A 24,431-nucleotide genomic window follows, 5' to 3' on the forward strand; every position below is an offset into this window, starting at 1 on the left:
CCAGCCCTCAGGGCACCGGTTGTAAGTTATGCCCTGGGGACATATAAGGTTTTTATAGAAAGCGTTGTCGTAGAAACTTCAAAAAGGGCTCTTTTGATTGGAAATTGAAATGGCTAGTTCCTTTATTAATAGTCGAAAGTGATTGGAAGGCAACTAACACCCCTTCCACGCCCACCATTTCCCGAAACACATCCAGTCAAAAATTTTAAGATAGCCATTATGTTAAACGCAGTTGAAAGGCCCGGAAATTATATCATTGAGCTGGACACTCTCCCCAAAATATACAGGGCAAGGGTTGTAAGTTATGCCCGTGAGGGCATATAAGGTTTTCATAGAAAGCTATGTCGTATAAACTTGAAAAAGGGCTAATTCGACTGGAAATTCAAAGGGCTAGTGCTCTTTTTAATATTTCTAAAGTAATTGGAAGGCAACAACAACCCCCCCCCCCACCATCACACCCACCATTCCCCAAAACATTTTTGGAGACTTTGTATTGAATTATTTTTTTTCCCCATACCAGGACACTTCGTATCAAAGGAGCTGTCGTAGAAACTTTGAAAAGGACTCATTCGATTGGAAATTGGAATCGCTAGTGCCATTTTTAATAGTCGAAAGTGATTGGAAGGCAACTAATACCCCTTCCACACCCACCATTATAACGTTTAACGTTTTTATAGAAAACGTTGTCGTAGAAATTTCAGAAAAGGCTCATTCAATTTGAAATTCAAAGGGCTAGTCCGCTTTCTAATAGTCAAAAGTTATTGGAGGATAACTAACCCCCCTCTCACGCCCAAATTTTCCCCAAACACATTCAATCAAAATTTTGAGAAAGACATTGTGTTCACGTAGTTGAGAGTTCTTGAAATTAGGTCTTTGGGGATGAAAACCTCCAGCCCTCAGGGCATCGGTTGTAAGTTATGCCCTGGGGACATATAAGGTTTTTATAGAAAGCGTTGTCGTAGAAACTTCAAAAAGGGCTCTTTTGATTGGAAATTGAAATGGCTAGTTCCTTTATTAATAGTCGAAAGTGATTGGAATGCAACTAACACCCCTTCCGAGCCCACCATTCCCCAAAACACATCCAGTCAAAAATTTTAAGATAGCCATTATGTTAAACGCAGTTGAAAGGTCCGGAAAATATATCATTGAGCTGGACACTCTCCCCACAACATACAGGGCAAGGGTTGTAAGTTATGCCCGTGAGGGCATATAAGGTTTTCATAGAAAGCTATGTCGTATAAACTTGAAAAAGGGCTAATTCGACTGGAAATTCAAAGGGCTAGTGCTCTTTTTAATAGTTCTAAAGTAATTGGAAGGCAACTACATCCCCTCCCCCCCCCCATCCCACCCACCATTCCCCAAAACATTTTTGGAGACTTCGTATCGAATTATTTTTTTTCCCCATACCAGGACACTTCGTATCAAAGGAGCTGTCATAGAAACTTTGAAAAGGACTCATTCGATTGGAAATTGGAATGGCTAGTGCCTTTTTTAATGGTCGAAAGTGATTGGAAGGCAAATAACATCCCTTCCAAGCCCACCATTATAACGTTTAACGTTTTTATAGAAAACGTTGTTGTAGAAATTTCAGAAAAGGCTCATTCAATTTGAAATTCAAAGGGCTAGTCCGCTTTTTAATAGTCAAAAGTGATTGGAGGATAACTAACCCCCTCTCACCCCCATATTTTCCCCGAACACATCCAATCAAAATTTTAAGATAGACATTTTGTCAACGTAGTTGAAAGTTCTGGAAATTAGGTCTTTGAGGATGACAAACCGCCAGCCCTCAGGGCAACGGTTGTAAGTTATACCCTGGGGACATATAAGGTTTTTATAGAAAGCGTTGTCGTAGAAACTTCAAAAAGGGCTCTATCAATTGGAAATTGAAATGAATAGTTTCCTTTTAATAGTCGAAAGTGATTGGAGGGCAACTAACACCCTATCCACGCCCACCATTTCCCAAAACACATCCAGTCAAAATTTTGAGATAGCTATTACGTTCAACGCAGTTGAAAGGTCCGGAAATTATATCATTGAGCTGGACACTCTCCCTACATTCTTCAGAGCAAGGGTTGTAAGTTATGCCCGGGGGGCATATAAGGTTTTTATAGAAAGCCTTGTCGTATAAACTTGAAAAAGGGCTCATTCGACTGGAAATTCAAAGGACAAGTGTCATTTTTAATAGCTTAAAGTAATTGGAAGGCAACTACCCCGCGCCCATCACGAACACCATTCCCACAAAACATTTTTGGAACTTCATATCGAATTATTTTTTTCCCATACCAGGACACTTTGTATCAAAGGAGTTGTCGTAGAAACTCTGAAAAGGGCTCATTCGATTGGAAATTGAAATGGTTTTGGGGTTCCACCCCTGTTTCTTTTCCTTTCAGATAAATGACCTGTTTTCGTTTTCTTAATTACATTTTTCTTATATTATAATTTCAAAAGACAGGCTAAATTCTCTTTGTTAAGTTAGAGGCGTCGCAATAATTAAGCTTTCAAGTAAGTTTTGTTTTTGTAATTACTATCTTGGAGTCATTGAAAAATAAGCCTAAGAAGTGGAATTGGCTACGAACTGAGACGGAGATCATTAGCTGGGCCAAGTGAAGGTCCACCTCTATAAAAAGTTGTGTACAAAATATTATTTTGATTTAGTCTGCTTTTAGAGCCCGTTCGGGGAGATATATTTTTGTGGGATTATTGTGACCCTTTTGGAAGAATACAAGTAAGGTATTTTCTACAAACTGTGTACTAGTTTCCGTAACCCAGGCAGGGTAGGAATAGAGCTACGAGGTACCGTCATTGTTATATTGACAGGGAGGTTTGTTACCTCCAAGGAGAGAGTTAGAGATTTTCTAGCCGTAACCCAAGGCGGGTACACTTGGCTTTGAAAAGTGGCCATTTGACCACTCGATCGCATTATCATACCTTGGGAAAGGGTATACTATAAATCGGGTAGTACCAAACCCGATATTTGCAGAACCGGTATGGTAGACGCGGGAATCACAATATATTTTGGAGCCAGGGTTTTGCTCTCCAATAAGCGGTGACACCCATATATTAGCACGCCAGTGGCGTTGTGGCCTACCAGTATAACACTGGTAACTAAAAATACCACACGCAAGTGGTGGTAGCAAGAAAAGGAGCTATCAGTCGAACGAACAGATAGACCGAACAGATTCAGAAAATGAATTAAGAAGAAATAATGACAAACGAAATCAAAGTAGTCCGAGTTAAAAGAAGCAGTGTTGAATCGAGATCCAGCAGGGGCTCGCGAAAAAGTACTCAAATAGATATGACACAACGCATATTAAATTTCATGGAGAAAGAGAGGATAGCTAGAGAACAGAAAGGAGAGGCTGATAGAATAGCCAGAGAACGAAAGGAAGAGGCTGATAGAATAGCCTGAGAACGAAAAAAGGAGAATGATAAAATAGCTAGAGAGCAAGAAGAAAGATCTCACCAAGAATTTAAAACAACCATGATAGGCCTAATCTGAGCTCGCTGGGGAATTCCAGAAAGTGAGATTTTATCAAAACTAAATTCTAGGCTGTCAGGTAGCCCTAATAGTTTGTCTAAGAATTAATCGAAAGAAAATGAAAATTACCAAACTTTAAAAACTATTACGAGTAAATATACAACTTCACTGACTACGGGGGAAGGTGGACCGGCCCATAAAACAAATTGGGAGGCTGCGCCGCCCTGTCAGAAAAAAGAAATGCTTGATACTCAAAATGACGATAATCAGGTAAAAATTGATTTCTCAGAGCCTTTTTCTAAAAATTCCCATAATAAATATTAGAAAGTTACCTATAAAAGAAAAAATTGGGCTATAGCCCATAATGAATGAAACATTGACGAGTTTGTGAGATCACATAAAATAGAAGGAAAATTAAACGGAAAATTGACCGAAATGGTAACTGACTCAGGGAGTGAGCTAACTTTTGTGCGAATGGACCTAATTAAAAAGACGGAAATAGACCATAAAAATAATATTACAACAGTGTTTTATTATGGAGATAAGCACCCATGCCCGTCTGCTTGGGTAAGAATAGAAATTGCAAAGAAGGACGGTACGGTCCAGAGAAAAACGATAAAAGTAGGCTTAGTACCTATGCTAGCAGTGGATGTTTTAGTAGGAGGAGACTTTGGAGATATCGGAAATCGGAAATCTAAATTTCCAGAAAGAGGAAAACTTGAGAACACTTTTAACGAGTGCGAGACACCGAAAAATGGTTGCCAAATGAAGCGCTGATTGCACCAGAGAAAAATGAGACGAATTTTATTGTATGAGCTTTTCCTCGGAAAGTTCGAGAAATTTTAGTAGAATATGAAAAACCAAATGTCGGAGTTCAGTTCCCATTTGATAACGAACTATTTGTTTCGCCGCTAAGAATAAAGAAGACTAAAAGAGAGAAAAGAGATATTAAACGGAGCTACAATGAAGTAATGCAGTCAAGGATGGTGGACACTGGAGCTGAAATCAGATTTAACGATGATTTAGTATTTTTCGAGAATGACAAAATTGAGAAAAGTAGAGATGAAAAGAGGAATGCAAAAAAGAGACAAAATTTTGAGATTCAGAATGCAGGGGCGAAAAATAAAAAAATGTTGGATGGGCTGTGCCTTGATAACATAAATAATAGGGGGTAAAAACAGGTCCAAGACCCATGGGGAATAAAACAAGATGGTTACAAAATAAAGATGAATGACCTACAACGGGTTGGGGGAAAGTTGGGAGATATTGAATGTCAAGTTGGATTGGAAAAACTTGGGAAAGAATCTGATATTGGTCTGATCAACTCAAAAGAGGGTTTGTTCCTTTATGAGGGGGATGAATCCCTTGGGGAAGATCCCCTGCAGGAAGACGTGAAAGATAGCCCTTTTCCTTTATGCACAACTGGCGGACAAGTTGTTATCCTTTTACTGAAGCCTTGTCTTTCCAGTCTTCAATATTATCTTCATCCCTCATCGCCGAGCATTATTCATTCAATTATTTTAGGGGACAAGACCCAGAAAAAAGCGATTCAAGATTCGCTCAAAATTTTACTTCATTTCCCTGTACCCTTATCGTTTTCACAGGCCTTTGCATTTTCGGCCTTAGATTATTTGAAATTATGCCAAGGGGCAATATACTTTTTGATTGAGATGTGGGGTTGTTTCCACCAATGGAAATTAAGAGGCTAGTGCAGCCAATTTTTCAGGATGGCTGGTATCATCATATGTGCCAGAAACAGATTCTCTGCTCCTCTCAAATGTAAATTCGTTAGAGCGAGAAATTTTTTTGTTTTTGATTGTGCTGCGCACAATCATTATCTAAGAATCTTGGGGACTTCCACTTTCAAAATTTAATGTGGATGCTATACGATTTAGACCATGGTGGTCCTACAGTAGAGACGTGTCGATGACGACCGATCCAGAGCCAAGCGGTGGAAGTGGTAGCACAGGCACTGGTGGAAGAGAGAAGGCAACTGGATTTTGTAAAGTTGAAGTTATGTGTTTATGTTCGTAAGGGTGGACCAAGGTAGCGAGTGGGCGGTCATTTACCTTACGGGTGGAGGTGTTGGGGGTTCCACCCCCTGTTTCTTTTCTTGTCAGATAAATGACCTGTTTTCGTTTTCTTAATTACATTTGCTTATAGAATAATTTCAAAAGACAGGTTAAATTCTCGTTGCTAAGTTAGAAGCGTTGCAATAAGTAAGCTTTGAAGTAAGTTCTATTTTTGTACTTCCTGGTTTGGAGTCATTGAAAGATAAAGCTAAGAGGTAGAATTGGTTTTGAATGGAGATAGGGATGATTGGCTGGGCCAAGCGAAGGTCCACCCCTATGAAAAGTTGTGTACAAAATATTATTTTGATTTATTCTGCGCTTAGACCCCGTTTGGGAAGATATATTTATGTGGTATTATTATGACCCTTTAGGAATAATACAAGTAAGAGACCTTCTAAAGGTTATGAACTATGTCTTGTAACCCAGGAGAGTAGGAACCGAGCTACGAGATACCACCATTATTATATTGAAAGGGGGGTTTGTCACCTCCAATGAGAGTTAGAGATTTTCTAGCCGTAACCCATGGCGGGTGAACTTGGCTTTAGAAAGTGGCCATTTGACCACTCGATCGCGTTATCATACCCTGGGACAGAATATACTGTAAATACGGTAGCACCAAACCCGATATTTGCAGAACCGGTGTGGTAGACGCGGCATCCCATTATATTTTGGGGCCGGAGCTTTCCCCTCCAATAAGTGGTGACACCCGTATATTACCACGCCAGTGGCATTGTGGCCTACCGGTATAACACTGGTGGCTAAATACCACGAACAAATGGCTAGTGACGTTTTTAATAGTCGAAAGTGATTGGAAGGCAACTAACACCCCTTCCACGCCCACCATTTCCTCAAACACATCCAATCAAAATTTTGAGATAGCCATTTTGTTCAACGTAGTTAAAAGTTCTGAAAGATATATTTTTTCAGCATATTTTTCAAAGGATGACATGAGTAGGAAATTGTTTCTTCATTTACCTTATACGAACAGAGAGTTGGAACTAAATATCAAAAAAATAAGACACTGGCTAGCTTTCACTAGCTCTACCTTCAAGAGACTAAGAAATCTGAAGATGTACCCATCCCTCACACTACCTAAAAGTCAGTCTCTTAAACAGATTATTTATAAAGAATGCTCTGTACGGCAATGTAACCCTGGTTTTGAAGACTTCAAACCAGGCAGGCTTGCTTCTTGTTGTAAATGCGCTACCTCAACAACAACAAAAAATTATACCAATATTGTGACTAACTAAGAGATACGATGATGGCTGCAATCTTTAGACATGATTCTAGACAAAATTAAGCGGCATCAATTGTTGTGCCTTAGCCTTGTTTTAAAATGGCCTCAAATCATTCCTCGCTAAGAACTTTCAAATTAATGACAGACTGCGACAATCAGATTAAGAACACCTCAGAAGAGGTGGATTTAAAACTTCAAACATCATCACATAATAATGTTTTCGATAATAGCAAAAAGTAGATTTTAGTATCGACCTTGCCTTATGCTCTGTCAAATTGCCGGATTGCAGCTTTGGTTTTGAGTTTTTTGGGGGATATCACAAATTTGCTGACAAAATCGTTCAGTGTACCGACAAATGCTGATACAAAAGCTAAATTCAGCTAAAACATAAGCTAAATTGCAAGGTGTCAGAACTGCACGTCAACACCTTTAAAATTTGGAAAAGAGGGAGTCTCCTCTCAGACTTTAGCTGCAACCTTGGTCAGCAGGATTACGTTGCACTTCTTATGAGGGTAGATGATGTTAAGGTAAGCATGTCAGCAAGTAAAACCATTTTCAAAACTTCGATTAATGATCTAGGTGTCTTCATTTTTTTTTTATTACTTTGTCTTCCTCTTCAGAGCTACTAAACATTCAAAAAAAAACAGCTTTGTCCAAAAGCTGAATAGATTTGCTGTTTTTATTTTGCCAGTAGTTCGAGAGACACATCCATAAATACAAGATCGTGTGGTATATACTATTTTACGTACTAAAAACAATTAGCCTTTAGTGGTGGGGTATGAATTTCAATTTAAAAAAAACAGGTAAAAAAAACAATTAAAAAAAACAATTAAAAAAAAAATTAAAAAATAATCCTTTTTGAATGTCTTTGCCTAAATTTTTGATCGAATTAATAATTTTTTGCCAATTTGTTTTTTTTTTATTAAGAAACCTCCTATTATTCCATGGTAAGACAAACAAAATTTTCAACCATTTGCTTGGCAATGATTTTACATTGACTAATAAGTGTATCACACACTTTATAAAAAGTATATAACAATATGGTTGGTACCTATGAAGTCTTTATAACGTTTTAAAGACTTTGAAAAAGCCGGTTAATTTTACCATACACCCAATCGTTTTGAAAGAAATTAATTAATCTACTACTAAAAGACGGGCAAATTCAAGTGACGTTGAGAGAAAAGATTGCACTGGAAGGAGTGCCAAATATGGTACAGTTCAACAATGTACCATATAGCAAATCCTTAAACTTTATTATGTGAGCCAAAATACTATGCAGAAATTGTTTAAACACTACCTTATTGAGATAAGCCAAAATATTGCTTTTCCCTCTTATTTAGCCAATTACTGAGTTAGATCAGGTAGCAGCCAAAATCGTTTGGACACACTTTATAAAGAAACAGAAGATATTGTCAAAAAATTGCCAGTCATTCAAAAATTAGAAAATGTCTGAAATTGTTAGCACAGATGTAGAAATGCCAGAAGGCAAAGGGGATGAAATTCAAGCAGAAATAAAAAAAGATGTTGAACTCATACATGTTGAAGGTATTTCCCTTTCTAGTCTGTTCTTTTTGAAGTGATTTCAGATAACATAGCCTAGTCATTCCCTAGTTTATGCCAAAGTATATCTGTGTGATAAATTTATGATAAAATTCTAGACGAGCTAGTTTTACTATCTTGAAAAAGGGCTCAGTTAAATAAGATCTTTAAGGGATGAATCAACAGACTACAGGGTGTCTCTGAAAGGTAGGCCTATTTTGAAGTTCTTACCTCCACTCCTCCCTTTAGAGGACAATTAACTTTGACGACCTTTTAAACTTGGTAAATTTTTCATTATTCATATTATTGACTTACAAATAAAGTAAACATAGGCCTACTGCTTGGTGCCTTTTTATGCTCTTTCCAAATATAATAATCATTAGGCTATTCATATCATAATCATTTATTCATAAGTCAATAATATGAGTAACAAAAAATTTACCTTAAAATCTTTGTATTAGGCCTATCTTAAAAAACTGTAAAAACTTGCAAAACAGATCACCTGCTCAAATGAAATACATGGTCAGTATTTTCAGCTCTGCAATGTTGCTCAATCCCACTTTATGAAGTTTCAAAGATCTGCAAATACATTTAGGCTACTAAATCAAGAAATAAATTGTTTATTTCTGGTAATTGTATTAGCTGGGTGCCATGCAAGAAGTGAAGTTTGGTTAATGCTAGGCCTAATGAAATAAAACAAAATAGGATGAAAATATAATAGTTTAGAAACAAATTTTGGCTATATATTTGCAGATTAAGGGGATTGGGGTAAAGCATAGCATATATTAAATATGTAACCTAATCTAACCTAAGCTAGGTACATGGGCGTAGGCAGCATATTGCCTAGGGGGGGGGGTAGTTAATAGTGTGATGTAGTTTTATCAACTGCTTTTTCCAAACCATCTGCCTTTTCAGCCATATCTAATGTAAATTTGAAGGTCTAGGGGGAAGCTGCCCCCCCCTCCCTACACCCATGGCTAGGTACCTTTTTTTCCCCCTAAACCCCAAAAACTAAAGGGTAAATATTGTAGCCTAAATGTAGTGAGAAACCACTGTGCAATTCAATTTTCTGTTGAAACAACCTGTTTGACTAGTTTCTTTTATCATCTATCTTGTGTGGCTCCCAGCTAATAGAACAGTACTCATTGATATAGCATAAAATACTTTCTCAAAAAACAGTAATTGTATTTCAAAAACTAAAACCAGAGAAAAAGAAACTGAAATCTAAAATTTAAGTTATAGGGCCTAATGTTGTTTTCTCAAAATTCCAGTAGCCTAGGCAAATATCTAAGACTTAGAAGTCAGAAAAGGGTTAAAATAGTAGCTTGGCAATTACTTCTCAGAACATGCTTCTGGCCCTGGATTTATAGCTGAAAGTTTTGTTTTCCCAACCTATCCCCTTTCCAAGATAGCAAAAAGTAGGCTAGCCTGTATAGAATTTTACCAAAATTTAAAGTGTTTCTATATAATTTGACAAGTTTTAGCCTAAGCAAATTAGGGTAAATTTTTTGTTATTCATATTATTGATTTGTGAATAAAGTAATCATACCACTTGATGCCTTTTTTTATGCACTTTCCAAATATAATAATAATTTTGTTGGGAGTGATTTTAGCCCCACCCCTATATATACCAATTCAGGGTATATATTTGCACATTAGGGGGGGTGGGGGGAAATTTTATTTCTGATTTAAATGAGAGGTAATTTTAAACTCTCCCCCTCTAATGTGCAAATATATACCCTGAATTGGTATATATAGGGGTGGGGGTTAAATTCATTTCTGACAAAAAGATTATTATATTTGGAAAGAGCATAAAAAAGGCATTGATTGGTATATTTACTTTATTCATAAGTCTATAATATGAAAAACAAAAATTTACCCAAATTAGAAGTAATTAGTAAATTATTTTGTATTTTGATTAATTTACTAGGCCTTGTTAAATAGATTAAGGCTAATTGTAGCCTATCTTAGGTTTAGGGAAGGAATCACATAGAAATCAATACTGTCAGGCCAGATTTTTGCTTTTGCAATTACACCCCAGCATGGGTGAATATTTAGTTTTTGACCAATTGAAAGGAAAACACACTAAAAATAGCCTATAAATATGTGAGTACCTAGTTCATTCTGTAGGGACCTGATGGTGTGATTTTTATTGAGATGCTTTGACTCTTTAGGGGCATTTCCACTCTGTCTAAAAACAATTTCTATATAAATTTTCATACAAATTTTATCAGGCTTGTAGCTTTTGATTTTTCTGGGTTTTCTGGGAGACACAAGGTCATTTGACATTGTGTCTCTGGTGTTTACCCTCTATTTATGTTTATTTTGTAGATATTTTAAAATTAAACCTTGATGGGTACATGAAACTTTATGTATCTACAAAACAAATTTTATGTATCTGGAGTTGGCATAAAAAACCAATTCATTTGATGTATCTATTATTATCAAAATTTTGTGTTTTAGAGTTTTGGTTTTTCTTGTGCTAAGTTGCTCCTTTGTTAACGCAAAGTATTTGATTAACTGATTGGGCTTGGAATTCACTTTCAAAAAGGACATTGGTGGCAGGCATGGGCACTAATTTAATACAAGTTTATGTAGCTATTTCTGAGACCCATATTACATAACTTCCACGACTTGAGTGGATCAGTTTTTCTTGGAACTAAAGACTCTCTACTGAAAATCTGGAGAGCCATGAAAGATGCAGCTGCTGGTGAAGCTTACTTTGCATTGACTGCTGAAACTCCGTCATGTGCTTCCCACAAACTGGCTTGATTCTGCAGTGGCTGAATCACAAGGACTATGAAAGTATTTGCATCTGTTGATATGGATTCCAGTAAGGCCCAATTCATGTCTCTTGCTATTTTACTCTCAACTTGGAGATGTTTGTCATAGGTAATACACAGTTTCTAGAAATGTGAGTTTATGTATTTGGTGATCATGACCTGGGCAAGATTGTGACCTGACCTGGAGTGTGATCTGAGCAAGGCCTATAATTTTAGAAGATATTTTATGTAGCCATGGCTTTTGTAGGTTCTCACCAACAATTGAGAGTCCACCCACAGGAAATGTAGTTTGAGAACAGGCCTTTGTCAACTTATGGATACAGCTGTGCATGCTGTATCAGCATATATGAGTCAGTGGATTGAATAGATTATTCTTCTTCTTGGCCATTTGCAGAAAAATTTTCTATGTTGGATATTTTCTGCTGGACATTCAGTGGTAGATGCCAGAAAAAGCTAGAATAATATTGTTTTTGATATCAATATTTAGGTTTTGATATTCAATATTGATATTTGGTGCAATATATCAATATATTGCTATCAATATCTAATATCTCCCAACACTAACCATGACCCCCCAAATGTGCAAATATATAGTCCAAATTATGTATTTCCATTTTATTCTGCCACCCATCACTCTTATTTCTCCAATTCTTGTCTCATCACAGTTGATTCAATTGACAGATACACTGGTTGAAAAAAAATGAGATGCATTAGGAGAATACATAGGAAATATCTAATTTTGGCTAAATATTTGTACACTAGGGGGAGGGGGTAAAGTATTACACAGCTGCATGCAAGTTGTGTTAGCCACAATTACTATGTATTTTATGAAGTAAGAATTGTTTTCTTAACATCTTCATTCTCAATAGCTGCTAATCTAGACCTATACCAAACAGAATTCTCTACTTGATGCAATTTAATCCTTTTGTTGATTGCAATTTTAAAAAATATAGTTCAGAAAGGGGAATGAAATTGTCATGAAATGATTTCAGAGCCTCAATTATATCCTAGGAAAGTATTTTGAAGCATCCACCTGAATACCCTTTCCCCTCTAAAAGGTACTTATCTTTGGTGACCTTTTATATGGCAATCTTTATAGTGTAATACAGAAGTGAGACCCTGAAAAAATGGATATACTTCTTGGATACACCAGAAAGTAAAGGTTTGGAGCCTCATACCCACAGTACAGATATCAAGACAGTAAAATGATACTAAAAATATCTGTCACCAAAAGTCTTGATGTATATAAAATCTCCCCCATTTCCTCTGTTTAAGCAATTCATTGTATATTTCTCAGTTGCTCAATTGAAAAATGGTGCAAACCTGTATTATTTATGATTGCAAAAGCAGAAAGAAAGGGGGTGAATCAGCAAAGTGGTTTGCTATTGTCCCATCTCACAGGTATGTCTTATGGCTTGACTGAGTGGCCCATCCAGGATCTCTAAAAGGGGGGTATGAATTAAATTTTACCAAATACAGAAATTTCCAGTGCTAACTTCTGATCAATGCTGCAACAGGAAAATAGCCAGAATTTCGTAAATAGTGGGAGAGGGATCTGCAAAGTGGCAGGGCTGTTCAAAATTTGCCACAAAATGTTTTACCAAAAAGGTGCAACAGCCTAGTAGTCTTAGCACAGATTATCTATTAGGTTTCACAATAATCTGTGGTTTTAGATAGTAATATTGCACTGTGGAGCATCAAAACGTTTTGTTCTTGGCAAGTAAAAATATTCCTTGAATTTTTCTTTTTTATACTCTTTTTTATTGGGCTGTAACAATGGCCTCTGAAATTTGATGTAGGACCTTTGTTTTTCTTCTAGTAACTGGTGGAATAGCCCTAACCAAGAAAACACCAAATATTTGTTAAGAACTGTTTGTTGGGAAATTCTTAGTGAGTTTTTGGAAAATTGAAGGACATCAAAAGAATTGTATTTGTATTATAAGAAGAATATAAAGTACTGCTTGTTGTTATTATTGTTGTAAATATTCCACCACAAACTTGCAAATTACGTAAAACTTCTCCTCAGAGAAAATTTTTTTACTCATTAAGTTAACCCTCACAATTCTTTTCATCATCTTTCCAGTTTTAGGTTATGTGCAAGTTTGGTATAAAACTTGGAATGTTTCAGAATTATGTAATATTATTTAAAATTGTTCCAGGGCATGCTTGGAGCAAGAGGGAGGGGGGAGGTATCACCCCTCACTAGATCCACCAATGGCCTTGCTTGTATATTTGCACACTACAGCATAATTTGCCATAGCTTAATTAATAATTAAGCTGTAGCTTAACTATTTAGCTTTAATATCAAGTAAAAAGAGTTTTGCATATGCCAAAACCAACAATTTGAGTCATGCACATTACTAGGATTTTCTCTTTTGGAGAAAGGGAGGAGGTTGAGTTTTTTCCTCTTTTTTTGGTTCTTTACATTCAGTTCTTGTTTTAGCTGCCTTCTAAGAAAATTGTCCTCATTTAGACTTTGAGTAGTAGTTACATAATTTTATAATGCCCCTCTTTCTACTTTTGAATATCTTTGTCTTATCCACCTGTAGAGCCAGCACTGTCATTTTGCATTTCAACTTCTCCCTTGAACAATTTATTTGATTTTTTTGTGCACATGTGCATATTATGTAGTGAATTTTTAGAATTGTGAAATCAATAGAAATCCCAACCAAGGAAAATAAACTAGCAAGTAATTATTTTAGTTTTAGAAGTTTCAATATTTGATTATCTCTTTTTTTCAGCAAAGAGGCTAAATTTTTAAAAACTAGTGTTTGATTATCATAGGCAGCGTGCTAGGGCTGCCTAAGTAAAGAATAATGTTGGCACTAAGTGTTTTTTTTTTTTTTCTCCATACCCGGGCACTTCGTATCAAAGGAGTTGTCGTAGAAACTTAAAAAAGGGCTCATTCACTTGGAAATTGAAGTGACTAGTGCCCTTTTTAATAGTCGAAAGTGATTGGAGGGCAACTAGTCCCCCCCATGCCCAACAGTCCTCCAAACACATCCACTGAAAATTTTGAGATAGCCATTTTTTTCAGCATAGTTGATTTCCAGATAGAAAATATATTTTTGAGGAGGACACTCCCCCACGACCCTCAGGGTAAGGGTTTTAAGTTATGCCCTGAGGGCATATAAGAACAATGTTGGCACAATGTACCCTGTATTATTATTTTCCTTTAGAGCAGGGCACTTCATATGGAAGGGGTATAGCCATTTTGTTCAGCATAGTTGATTTCCAGACAGGCAATATGTTTTTGAGAAGGACACTCCCCCACAACCCTCAGGGCAAGGGTTTTAAGTTATGCCTCGGGGACATATAGGGTTTTTATAGAAGGTGTTGTCATAGAAACTTCAAAAAAGGCTCATTCGATTGGAAATTCAAAGGGCTAGTGCCCTTTTTAATATTTGAAACTGATTGGAGGGAAACTAGCCCCCCCCCCCAACGCCAGAACAAAATTTTCACTTTACTGAAAAGATACAAATTAATGTGCATTGTCATTTTAATATACATATACTGATATTTAGTAATCAAAATGTTTATGTATTTTGATTTATTAAAGTTATAAAAGTAAAAACATTCATATTTTTTCAGTAAAGTGCAAATTTTGTTCTGGCCTTGGGAAGGTATAGGGGTTTTGCACCCAAATTATTTTAATTTCTTCTCGTTTTGAGTTTGACTTGGTTATTTATTGTAATTTCTGTTATCTTTGGTTTTCATTTATTTATTGATGCTGATTTTTGGTAGTTTCACGCTTGGTAGATTATTTGATTTTATTTTTACTAATTTTTTGTTTAATGGAGTTCTTTACTTTTCTTTGAAAAATTTATTTTGTGGGAAAAGTTTTTTAAATTGATCTCCTTAATAAGCTTGTTAGTACTACAGACAATAAAAATTAAACCAATATCAATAAACACAAGTAAATAAAGGAAGTGACTAAATTTAATTTAGCTGCAAGTCTGCATTCATGCCAAACACATAACTCCCTTTTGAGAAAAAATTGATAAAACTATGGAACTGAAATATCAATGTAAAGTGCAAAACTTCCTAATCAAATGTCATCACATATGGCATTGTTAAAATAAAACTTAATTTTACCTTGATTATCCTTATAAATTTATTTTTTGTTTTCCTTTCCATTCTCAAATCAATGTTGCATTATTACAGCCATACCAATTATTTTCCTTTTTCTTGTTTATCTCTTCAACATATAGCATTCTTCCTTATCCCTTTGATGCTCAATTTGGCTTTTTTCTTTTCCTGTTTTCCAGGCTGTGAATACTGATGCCACATGCATGCCTACCCATGAAAAAATCTAATGTTGCTTATTATTCTCTTGGTTTAGATGTTCTCCAGAGAAGCTGCATTGTGATCTGGCTTTGTCTAAGGGCTGAGATAGGAGATGATTTTGCTTTCTAGATATCTGTACTGTGTTCATACCTTTGCTCAATCCTGATTAATAGTTTTTTAAGGATTTGAAAAGTCTATGCTTAGCCTATTTTGTAAATGAAGTAAAAACAGTTATTTGGCTTTAAATCCTGGTGAAATAATAGGAAATGTATTTTGAAAGCTGGATTAATGAGAAAAAGACTAAAAAGAGGTAAAATTTTGATCATATCCCTGTGATCTTCTAATTGATCCTGAATTAATCGAGCTGTAATTAATTAATTACAGCTTGAAGCAATTTAAGGATTTTGTTGTTGTGAAGCTTTAGAGTTGATAATTACCTTAAGTTGCATTGACCAGCAAGATAAGGTGGTGTTGAACCTCCTTTAGAGAATCTTGCTTGGGGTCTAATCTTCATCAACGTTAGGCAGCATCCCAAGTTAGCTTGTTATACTAATAATTGATCAGTTTTTTCAGTACTGTAGTGACCAGATTCAGTTGTGTTGATCAACAGCTTTCCAGTTTAGTTTTCACTCCGCCAGGGACCACTGAACATCCAATCTTAGTTCAAAAATGTCAACAGTAACTATTAGCATGTTTGAGAAATCTATCATTTCTTATCTGACAATCTCAGTTAATTGTCCTTAGCATTTTATAAGACATAAAGGATTTCAGAAGTAAGTAGGATTGCTACTTGAAATGGTCTGGATTAGTTGTTGGATAAGCCAACCCTGGAAAATGCAGGATTACTGTGGCGAAGCAGTGTTGCATATAAGGAAAAAATTCAATATTTTCAAAAATGGAAAAAAAAACGTGTGAAGTTAGATGCAGAGAACAAAAAGAGACAGTAATTGTAAAATGTGAAACATCTTCAGCGTTTGTAACTAAGCCATGTTTACAGTGGAGTACATGTGATTATTGTTGTTATTTGCCTAGTTGCCTATAGTGTTTCAGTTGACAAATTACCAAATAAATATTTGTTTTTATCTTTTATGGATTTCACCCTGGGAGCTTAAGCAGTTTGAATGCATTTTATGTCTTCAGAGAATTGTTTAGCCTACAACTCTACAGGAAAAGAATTGAATGCAGACTCTGGTTAAAATAGACTTTTTTTTTATAAGTTTGAGTCACTGATCCCTGGTTCTTATACTATTACTAACAACAGGAAACAATGCTGGAAGAGTGTTGGCTTTTTTAGTTTGTAGGTTAGACTAAGTTTGACTAAAAAGCTACTCATAATTCTGTAAAAAATGATCTCCCTTACAATTCAGAATGCTATAGAAATAAGGAAAGAGTGGAGACGGTAGCTTGAAAACACCTTCCTAGGGATTATTTTAGCCCCTAGATTCATTCATTCCTGAAATTTTTTTCACATAACTCACCCATCATTTTCTCTGTTGTGAAGCTTGCAACAAAGAAACAATTCTCCATAAGTCAGATGAAACAAGAGAAACTGAAAGAATTCTGTTCAGAAATGACATCCAAAGCAGACCTAAAAGGACAAAACTTTATGAAGCGATTCAAGCTTGGCTAGTAAATGGTGAGACAGATCTTATGATTCAGAGTGGCAAAATAGTATAAAAAAGCTCCTGTCTCTCCAATTCAGATGGAACTTTAATTTGGCAGTCAAAACTTGTACATAGTTTCACTTCTTGTGCATTTTGTGCAGTTTCTCTGTTGTGCAGGGAGCTGCACAACAGTTTTTGCAGCGCTCAATCTGAAAAATCTAATGGGGAGGCGTACAAAAGTTTAATAGGCTAGTGGTATACCTGAACAAACCATTGAGTCACCAAGTTCTAAAAGATCAGCAACCCCTTACCTAGAATATTACTTATTAGGTAAAAAACGTCTGGAATTATTTTTAAAATTTATAACAATAGCACAAAATATGTAATCTAATTAAAAGAAATTTGCTGTATTTGTAAAATAAGAGTTTCTTTCTTTTAGTGTTCCCTTTTAGTTTTTATAAACTGCTTGGGCTATAACTGGGAAAGTAAGGGGGGGATCACAAGGAAAGTGACTATGTGAGTATAAATCTAAAAGGACTGCTTTAACCTGTGTGAATCCTAGACATAGGATTCATCCTATCGCTAGCAAGCGTGATGTAAGGTAATTTAAGGTAATAACTCAGCTATTTTCCAAAATGAGAAGAAGCTTTTCAACTAGAATATTACTTATTGGGTAAAAAACATCTGGAATTATTTATAAAAATATATAGGCTAACAATAACATTAAAATATGTAATCTAATTACAAGAAATTTGCTGCATTTGTAAAATAAAAGTTTCTTTTAGTGTTGCCTTTCCTTTATTTTTTATAAATAGTCTTTATAAAGTGCTTGGGCTATAACTGGGAACATCAGGGAGGGGGGGGGGGGTCACAAGGAAAGTGACTATGTGAGTATAAATCTAATAGGACCAGTCTTACCTGTTTTGAATTTTTCCTTCAGAAATGGCCAACCTCTAAATATTTAGACCTTTGCTGTACACAAACATTACCTTTAATTTCATATCAGGGAAGATAAGGTGGTGTTGAGCATTGAAAATCCTATGAAAAATCTTGCTGTGTAGTTCTAGTTAACGGGCTTCTTGCTATCTTGGAAGTAGCTGAATTAGGCAAATGAAACTTGGGTAAATCTGTTGTGGTCAACCTCATCTACAGGAAACATAATATTGAAATATAAGTAGTTCCTTGTGTTCATTTATTTTATCAATAAATTTGTCCTTGCTTCATCATAAAATTTTTAAAATGGCCTCAGTGACAAGGGAAAAGTTGACATCCAAATAATTAAACAGTGTGAAACACGAGACTGAACCAGGCTATAGAACAGGATACTAAGTTTTGACCCTGGAAATATTTGTTTGATTTTTCTAAGGATCCCAAGACTTCTGGATTTTCATTTTCATCAGGTCAATATGATGCTTGAAGGAATGATTTTCATCAAGCAAGATACCTAGGACTCTTGAGAAAATGAGAATACACAAGTTTCCAACATTTAAGACAAGGTGATTAGTATCAAACCACTGAATAATTCTTTCAAAAAGGGCAATCATCTTTCAACAGAGATCAGACTCATCTTTACTAGCTGTGCCAAGAATACTGTCATCAGCAAAAGTAATAAGTGTATCTGAGAAGGACAAGCTCCTCCACAATTAGTGACAGATGTTGGAGACAACAGCAAGTGGTAGGTTTTAGACTTTTAACTGCATTTATGAGGTCATTAGCATACATTAAAAAGAAAATCAGCCCATTACAGATCCTTGTGGAATGCCACGTTCTACTTCAAATGGGTTAGAAAAAAGCAGATCAAACAAAATGACTTGACCAGATAAATATGATAGAAACCAAGAATAATTACTTCCTTGTATGACAATATGGGATAGTATTCAAAGAAGAATCTTGTGTGTTTTTGAACAGCATGTATCAGACCAGAGTCATGAGCTGTATGTGAATAATTCAAAAAAGTTGCACATGCATGCTCAGTTGAGTGTCTTACCTTAAAAGCAAACTGAAAATCATGAAAAAGATTTTTAGAATCAAGAAAATCAAGGAGTCAAGAAAGCATACTATTATTTATACTCTTAACAACTTGCCACAGCACCAAGCCACCTGAGGCCAACACAGCTTTGCTCACTCCTCCTCCATCCTAATCTGTTAAAAGCCTTGCTTTTTACACCCTCCCAGGATGTTCCCATTTCCCATCCCAACCAAGGACAGCCTGCTTTTCATTAAGACCTTGATGGTTGGACAAAAAGGACAATCTTTTGTAATATGTCATTCTTCATCAACAGAATTTGCCCTAGACATCTCAACCTTTGTCTCATTATAGCCATAAAAATCAGGATTGAACCACACATTTGAAATACAGTCTGTCAGCTGGGTACCCAAAACAATCCATAGGTATTTTCTCTGGAAAGCATCTTGCAAATCTTCCTCCGTTTTTCAGAGCACCCATGCTTCAGAACCATACTTGACCACTGTCATCATTGTAGCTTCCAATGTTTTAATCTTGGTTTGCAGACTTAGGCTATCTTCCTATTCTTCTAAACTTTTTTCAACTGTAAAAAAATATCCTGGGCTTTGGCTTTTCTTCTTTTAATATCTTCACTGCATCCACGATCTTTTCTAATAATACTACCTAGGTAAGTGAAGCTGTCCACTTGATTGATCTTTTTATTACCAAAATGTCACATTTTATTTTATTCATTTTGTATTTTAAGCAAAAACAGAGCAAGCTATAGGCTTGTCTTGTTAGAAGTAAACAATAAACAACAATATGCAAAAAGACAATAAACAAGAATTGGATCCCTGGGTATTGGCTGGTAGCATAAATAACAAATAAATTCCATAGGCTAAATACATTATGGAAATAAGCAAATACATCAGAATGCACAAAGGGGCAGATTTATGACCCTCTTCTTTGGGGCACTAACTAAAACAGATCATACAAATGCATAAATATTATGGTTCTATATACTGCCTTTTCATCTTCATTTATTCCTAGTCTTTGTGAATTAGCCTTCTGAACAATAATTTTCAAACCTAATCTTGCACCTTGAACTCACAAAAGGTCTAAAAGTTCATTCATTTTGCTGCTCACACTTCATCTAGGATGCTTAAATTATAAGCATAACCGAAGTCCAGGAAAGTTTTACTTCCCCATTTGATTCCATGGTCCCCTGTTCCCTTTGCTTTGCTCCTTAAGACAAAGTCCATATAAATGAAAGTAAAGCCTTTTCAAAAATGTTACTAAACACTGATAAGATAGGACTATAACTTGCAGGATCATTCTGTTAAAGTTTAAAAAGGATAATGAACTGCTTTAATAACAAACACGCTTAAAGCACTTGCGAAGACACCATTTTCATAGGAAAGATTGAAAAGTCTTGCAAGAGCAGAAATTATGACAGCAAGAATGAACTTATCAATCTTAGTAGAAATATAGTCTGGGCCAGAAGATGAACAGCCCCTCAAACCCATGACAGTTCTGACTATTCCAACTACAGAGATAGGTGCCAAAGCCATTAGTTTAAGACAAGGTGGTCCAAGATACGATCTGAAATCGTTTGAGGAAGAAGAAGGACTTACAGAAGAGGCTGTAGTTTTGCTGATAACAACAAGATAAGAAGTAACCTTGAGCTCTTAGCTCACCCTTTACAATTTCACTATCAATCAGAACGCTTGAAGGAACAGAAGGAGGCTAATTTCTAATGTTACACTTCTAAAAAGAATTGTTTTGAGGAATCTTCATGTGTCTTTCCTATCAAAAATGTCCAGTATTTTTGATGATTGTGTAGTCAACTGTGTAGTCAAATTGTGTGTGATATAACTCAAAGTTATTAACGTTTCCATTATTGTACTTTCTGTTTTCAGGAAATTTATTTTACCTATGCTTTTCAAATGTGATTTTTTCTAACATTTGCTATTTATTAAAATAAGATCTTTGGTTTAAGATCCTTGGCTTAAATTAAAAGGCGCTTGGTATTTGGTTTAAAGGATCTATCCAAGTGTTTTTAGGAAGACGTATTGGTTAAGTTTATAGGTATTGTAGTAGTAATTTTTGTAGTCAAAACTTTATTTTTTAAGATTAATATTTATTAGCTTAAGTTTTAGATGAAGGGGTTTTGAACTTAGTTGAATTAAAAAATACTAGATTGCGTCTCATAAGGGCCATGAGAGGTATTACCTTTGTAACACCATAATTAATTTTTTCTAGAGATTAGAGAACATGCTAGACAGATTGAGAAGTCAATACAGGCTAAAGAACCTCGATTCCTCCACCGCGTTCTTAGAAGCCTCCCGACAACTAGAAAAATTTTGACAAACACCATTCTGAAAAGGATTATCCATGGCTTTTATACACATTCAGTCAAAGACAGGGATTTTCTACTATCTTACCTAGAACAGGTTTGTGGTTTTATTGCTTATTCATCAAGACTGTATCCAAGAGGGCTAGTAAGTTTAATTCCACCACCCCCAAAATTTTGCCCAAATCATGAAAAAATATGAAAAAGATATATAAACAAGTTTTTGATGCGTTTTTTCAAGTTTTTTTGTCCCCCCTCACCCCCCCCCCTCCAAACAAAATCTTGGATGCAGTCTTGCTATTTATGCCTGAAATATGACCCCTACAGCCCAATATTTAGAACTCAAATATTTTTCCCCCAAGGAAATTCTTGCTTCTTTTAATCTTTTCTTTAACCTCTTCCCATTCATTTTGGGGATAATCTTCTGTTCTGTTTTTACCCTAGCTGGTTTGCCAAAAAAGGTAAACCTTTTTTCTGCCTCCTGCAATTCATTGCAGGATATCCTACTTCATCTGCAGTAGGAAATATCCTAACCTTTTGTTTCTATATATTGAGGAAAGTAAAAAGTTCAATAAGATTGAGGAAGTAAAAAGCCTTGTAACAAATAAGGGATACGATTTGGTTATGTTAACAAGGGTGAGTCTCAAGAATAGTAATGTTCGATTGGAGGATAGTCATATCTCTATTCCTGGATACCAGGTAATATCAAACTTGAGTTCAAGTAATTGCAGAAGCAGTGTATTGGCAATATCTAGAGCAGAATATGATGTTAAAGTGGTAGATACTCCCCCTATTAATGATTATGTTGAGTTGGTCTGCTTTGATCTAAAGGTTCCACTTGACCCTGGTATTTCCAGGTGCTTATAAATACAATTGCTTGTACTTATAGAAGCCCTCAGCCCCATCTAAAACTGTTACAGAACAAGCCAAAACAGATCATTTTCGAACAATCAGTGCATCACATAAAGGTAATTTGCTAATCGCTGGGGACTTTATAATTTTCATTAATTGGAAAGAGGGATCTGGTTATCTTGAAGATGGTGCAACACAACAACCGTTCCTTGGTTGTATATATGACCTCTCCCTACATCACGCTGTTGATCAACCAAATAGATATAGAATCTTCCAGAACCCAACCCTATTAGACCTTATTTTCCTTAATAACAAGACCTTTTGGAATATATTGAGCACTTGCCCCCCATTGTTAAGAGTGACCACATAGCTGTTGAAATACAGCTCTGTGTACAGATTGTGACTAATAGATTTATTAAAAGGGTCTTCGCAGATTATAATTCTATCAGGAAAGAACTGAAAAGGGTGAACTGAAGTGAAATTTTACAGGGATCAGTAGAGGAGCAATGGGAAAATTTCAAGCTAACTTTACGTAGAATCCAAGACTCCTCTATACATACCAAGGTAATTAAGCAGCAGCTCAATAAAAAGAGATCCTTGAAAAAATACAAAGCAAGTTCAAAAGAGCAAGAGATAAGTTGAGAAATTTAACCAGAAAACTTTACCAGAACCATGAAGCCACACTAGCTAAAGAATGCAAGGATAACTAAAAGAAATTTTGGCAATATGTGTCATGTAAAAGTCCTGGTCGGCTATCAATATCTAAATTAACTTCTTCAGGAGCCGAACTAACAGATGTAAAACAAATTGCAGATAAATTGAACCGCCAGTTTCTGTCTGTTTTTAGTAGTACATCAGATACAGACCTACCTATTGTTGAACCTACACAAATCCACCATTACACATGGAGCCCATTGAGATTGATAGTTCAAATATCCTCAAATAACTTAAGCTGCTAGATGTTAACAAATCAGTTGGGCCAGATAGGTTACATCGACGTCTTCTAAAAGACATCGCCAAGCCACTTTCCCAATCATTCAAGCCTCCTAATGTACCAAGGAAGTGCCAGCAGATTGGGAAACAGTATTTGTCACCGCTTTGTTCAAAAAGGGAAATAAAGCCAGTGCAGGAAACTGTCGTCCCAGAAGTATAACTTCTACTGTTGCTAAAATCCTTGACAGAATGCTAAACGACTCAGTCATGAAGCAGCTCAAACTTAATGGGATACTATCGCCCAGCCAACATGGTTTTCAACCAGGAAAGTCTGTAGAAACCAATTTGCTGGAGACTTACGATGTTATAACAGACCTGAATGATTAGGGCTGACCTCTGGATGTCTTGTTGCTTGACCTTGCAAAAGCTATTGACAAAGTTCCACATCCACACTTGAACAAACGACTTATCTCATGTGGAATTAATGGAGATCTTGTGGGCTGGATCTCAGCTTTTCTTACAGATAGATCACAAAGAGTGAGGCTTTTTACTAACGAAGGAGAATCAATCCTCGCTGAGAGATGTAGAGTCACCAGTGGTGTCTTGCAGGGTAGTGTCTGAGGAACCACCCTATTCAATATCTATATAAATGATGTTTTCAGCTGAATTAACTAAAAATTTGCTCACTCTCTATTATGACGACTCAAAGTTGTTTGGTCCAGTCAACCATGAGTCACTACAAGTAGATTTCGACGATATTCGAAACCGAGAAACAACATGGCACATTGACTTCAATACTGACAAAAGTGATGATATTCATTTTGACAAGTCCAACCCAGGTTTCTAGGATACTATGGTCAATCCAGCTGTAAACAACATTCAAGAGCTGCAAAGTGTGGATGAAGAAAGGGATCTTGGAATCATCATCGACAACCTCTATAAATTCCATTCGAACTGCAAGAAGACTGTGTCTCATGCAAACTTTGTCCTAGCACTCTTTAAGATAACTATATCCAGTAGATCTCCCTGTATTTTTGTGAGGTTGTGCAAGGCCCTTGTCAGACCAGTGCTTGATTTTGGAATGTGCATAGCATCACCAGGATATTCGGGTGACATACAGCTTCTGGAAGGGGTACAAAGGAGAACCACAAAGGCAGCATCTAAGATGAGAGACAAGCCTTAAGATGAACGTTTAAAGGAGCTGAAATTATCTGCACTGGCTTACTGACGACAAAGAGCTGAAATGCTTATGACATATAAGCTTACTTCACAAGAAACCCCCCCAATTTATTTGTCAATTTCTCAAAATATTGACACTGAAAGGAGGGGACATTTGAAGAAGCTGTTC

General features: G+C 36.0%; 1 protein-coding gene across 1 annotated transcript in view; it reads left to right on the forward strand.

The window, feature by feature from the left end:
• The first annotated feature begins 8,146 nt into the window (after positions 1-8,146).
• The window catches only part of LOC148947459 (26S proteasome non-ATPase regulatory subunit 3-like), a 50,333-nt gene continuing 34,048 nt past the window's right edge, over positions 8,147-24,431 (forward strand). The window contains exons 1-2 of the mRNA XM_089095271.1: positions 8,147-8,332; positions 21,208-21,398. Coding sequence (XP_088951397.1) covers positions 8,233-8,332; positions 21,208-21,398 — 291 coding nt within the window. The 5' untranslated portion in view covers positions 8,147-8,232. The remainder of the gene's footprint in view (positions 8,333-21,207; positions 21,399-24,431) is intronic.

Source organism: Artemia sp. Qi Xiang Cuo, chromosome 10 (assembly GCF_049724085.1).
Source record: "Artemia sp. Qi Xiang Cuo chromosome 10, ASM4972408v1, whole genome shotgun sequence".
In the NCBI taxonomy this organism is placed as follows: Eukaryota; Metazoa; Arthropoda; class Branchiopoda; order Anostraca; family Artemiidae; genus Artemia; species Artemia sp. Qi Xiang Cuo.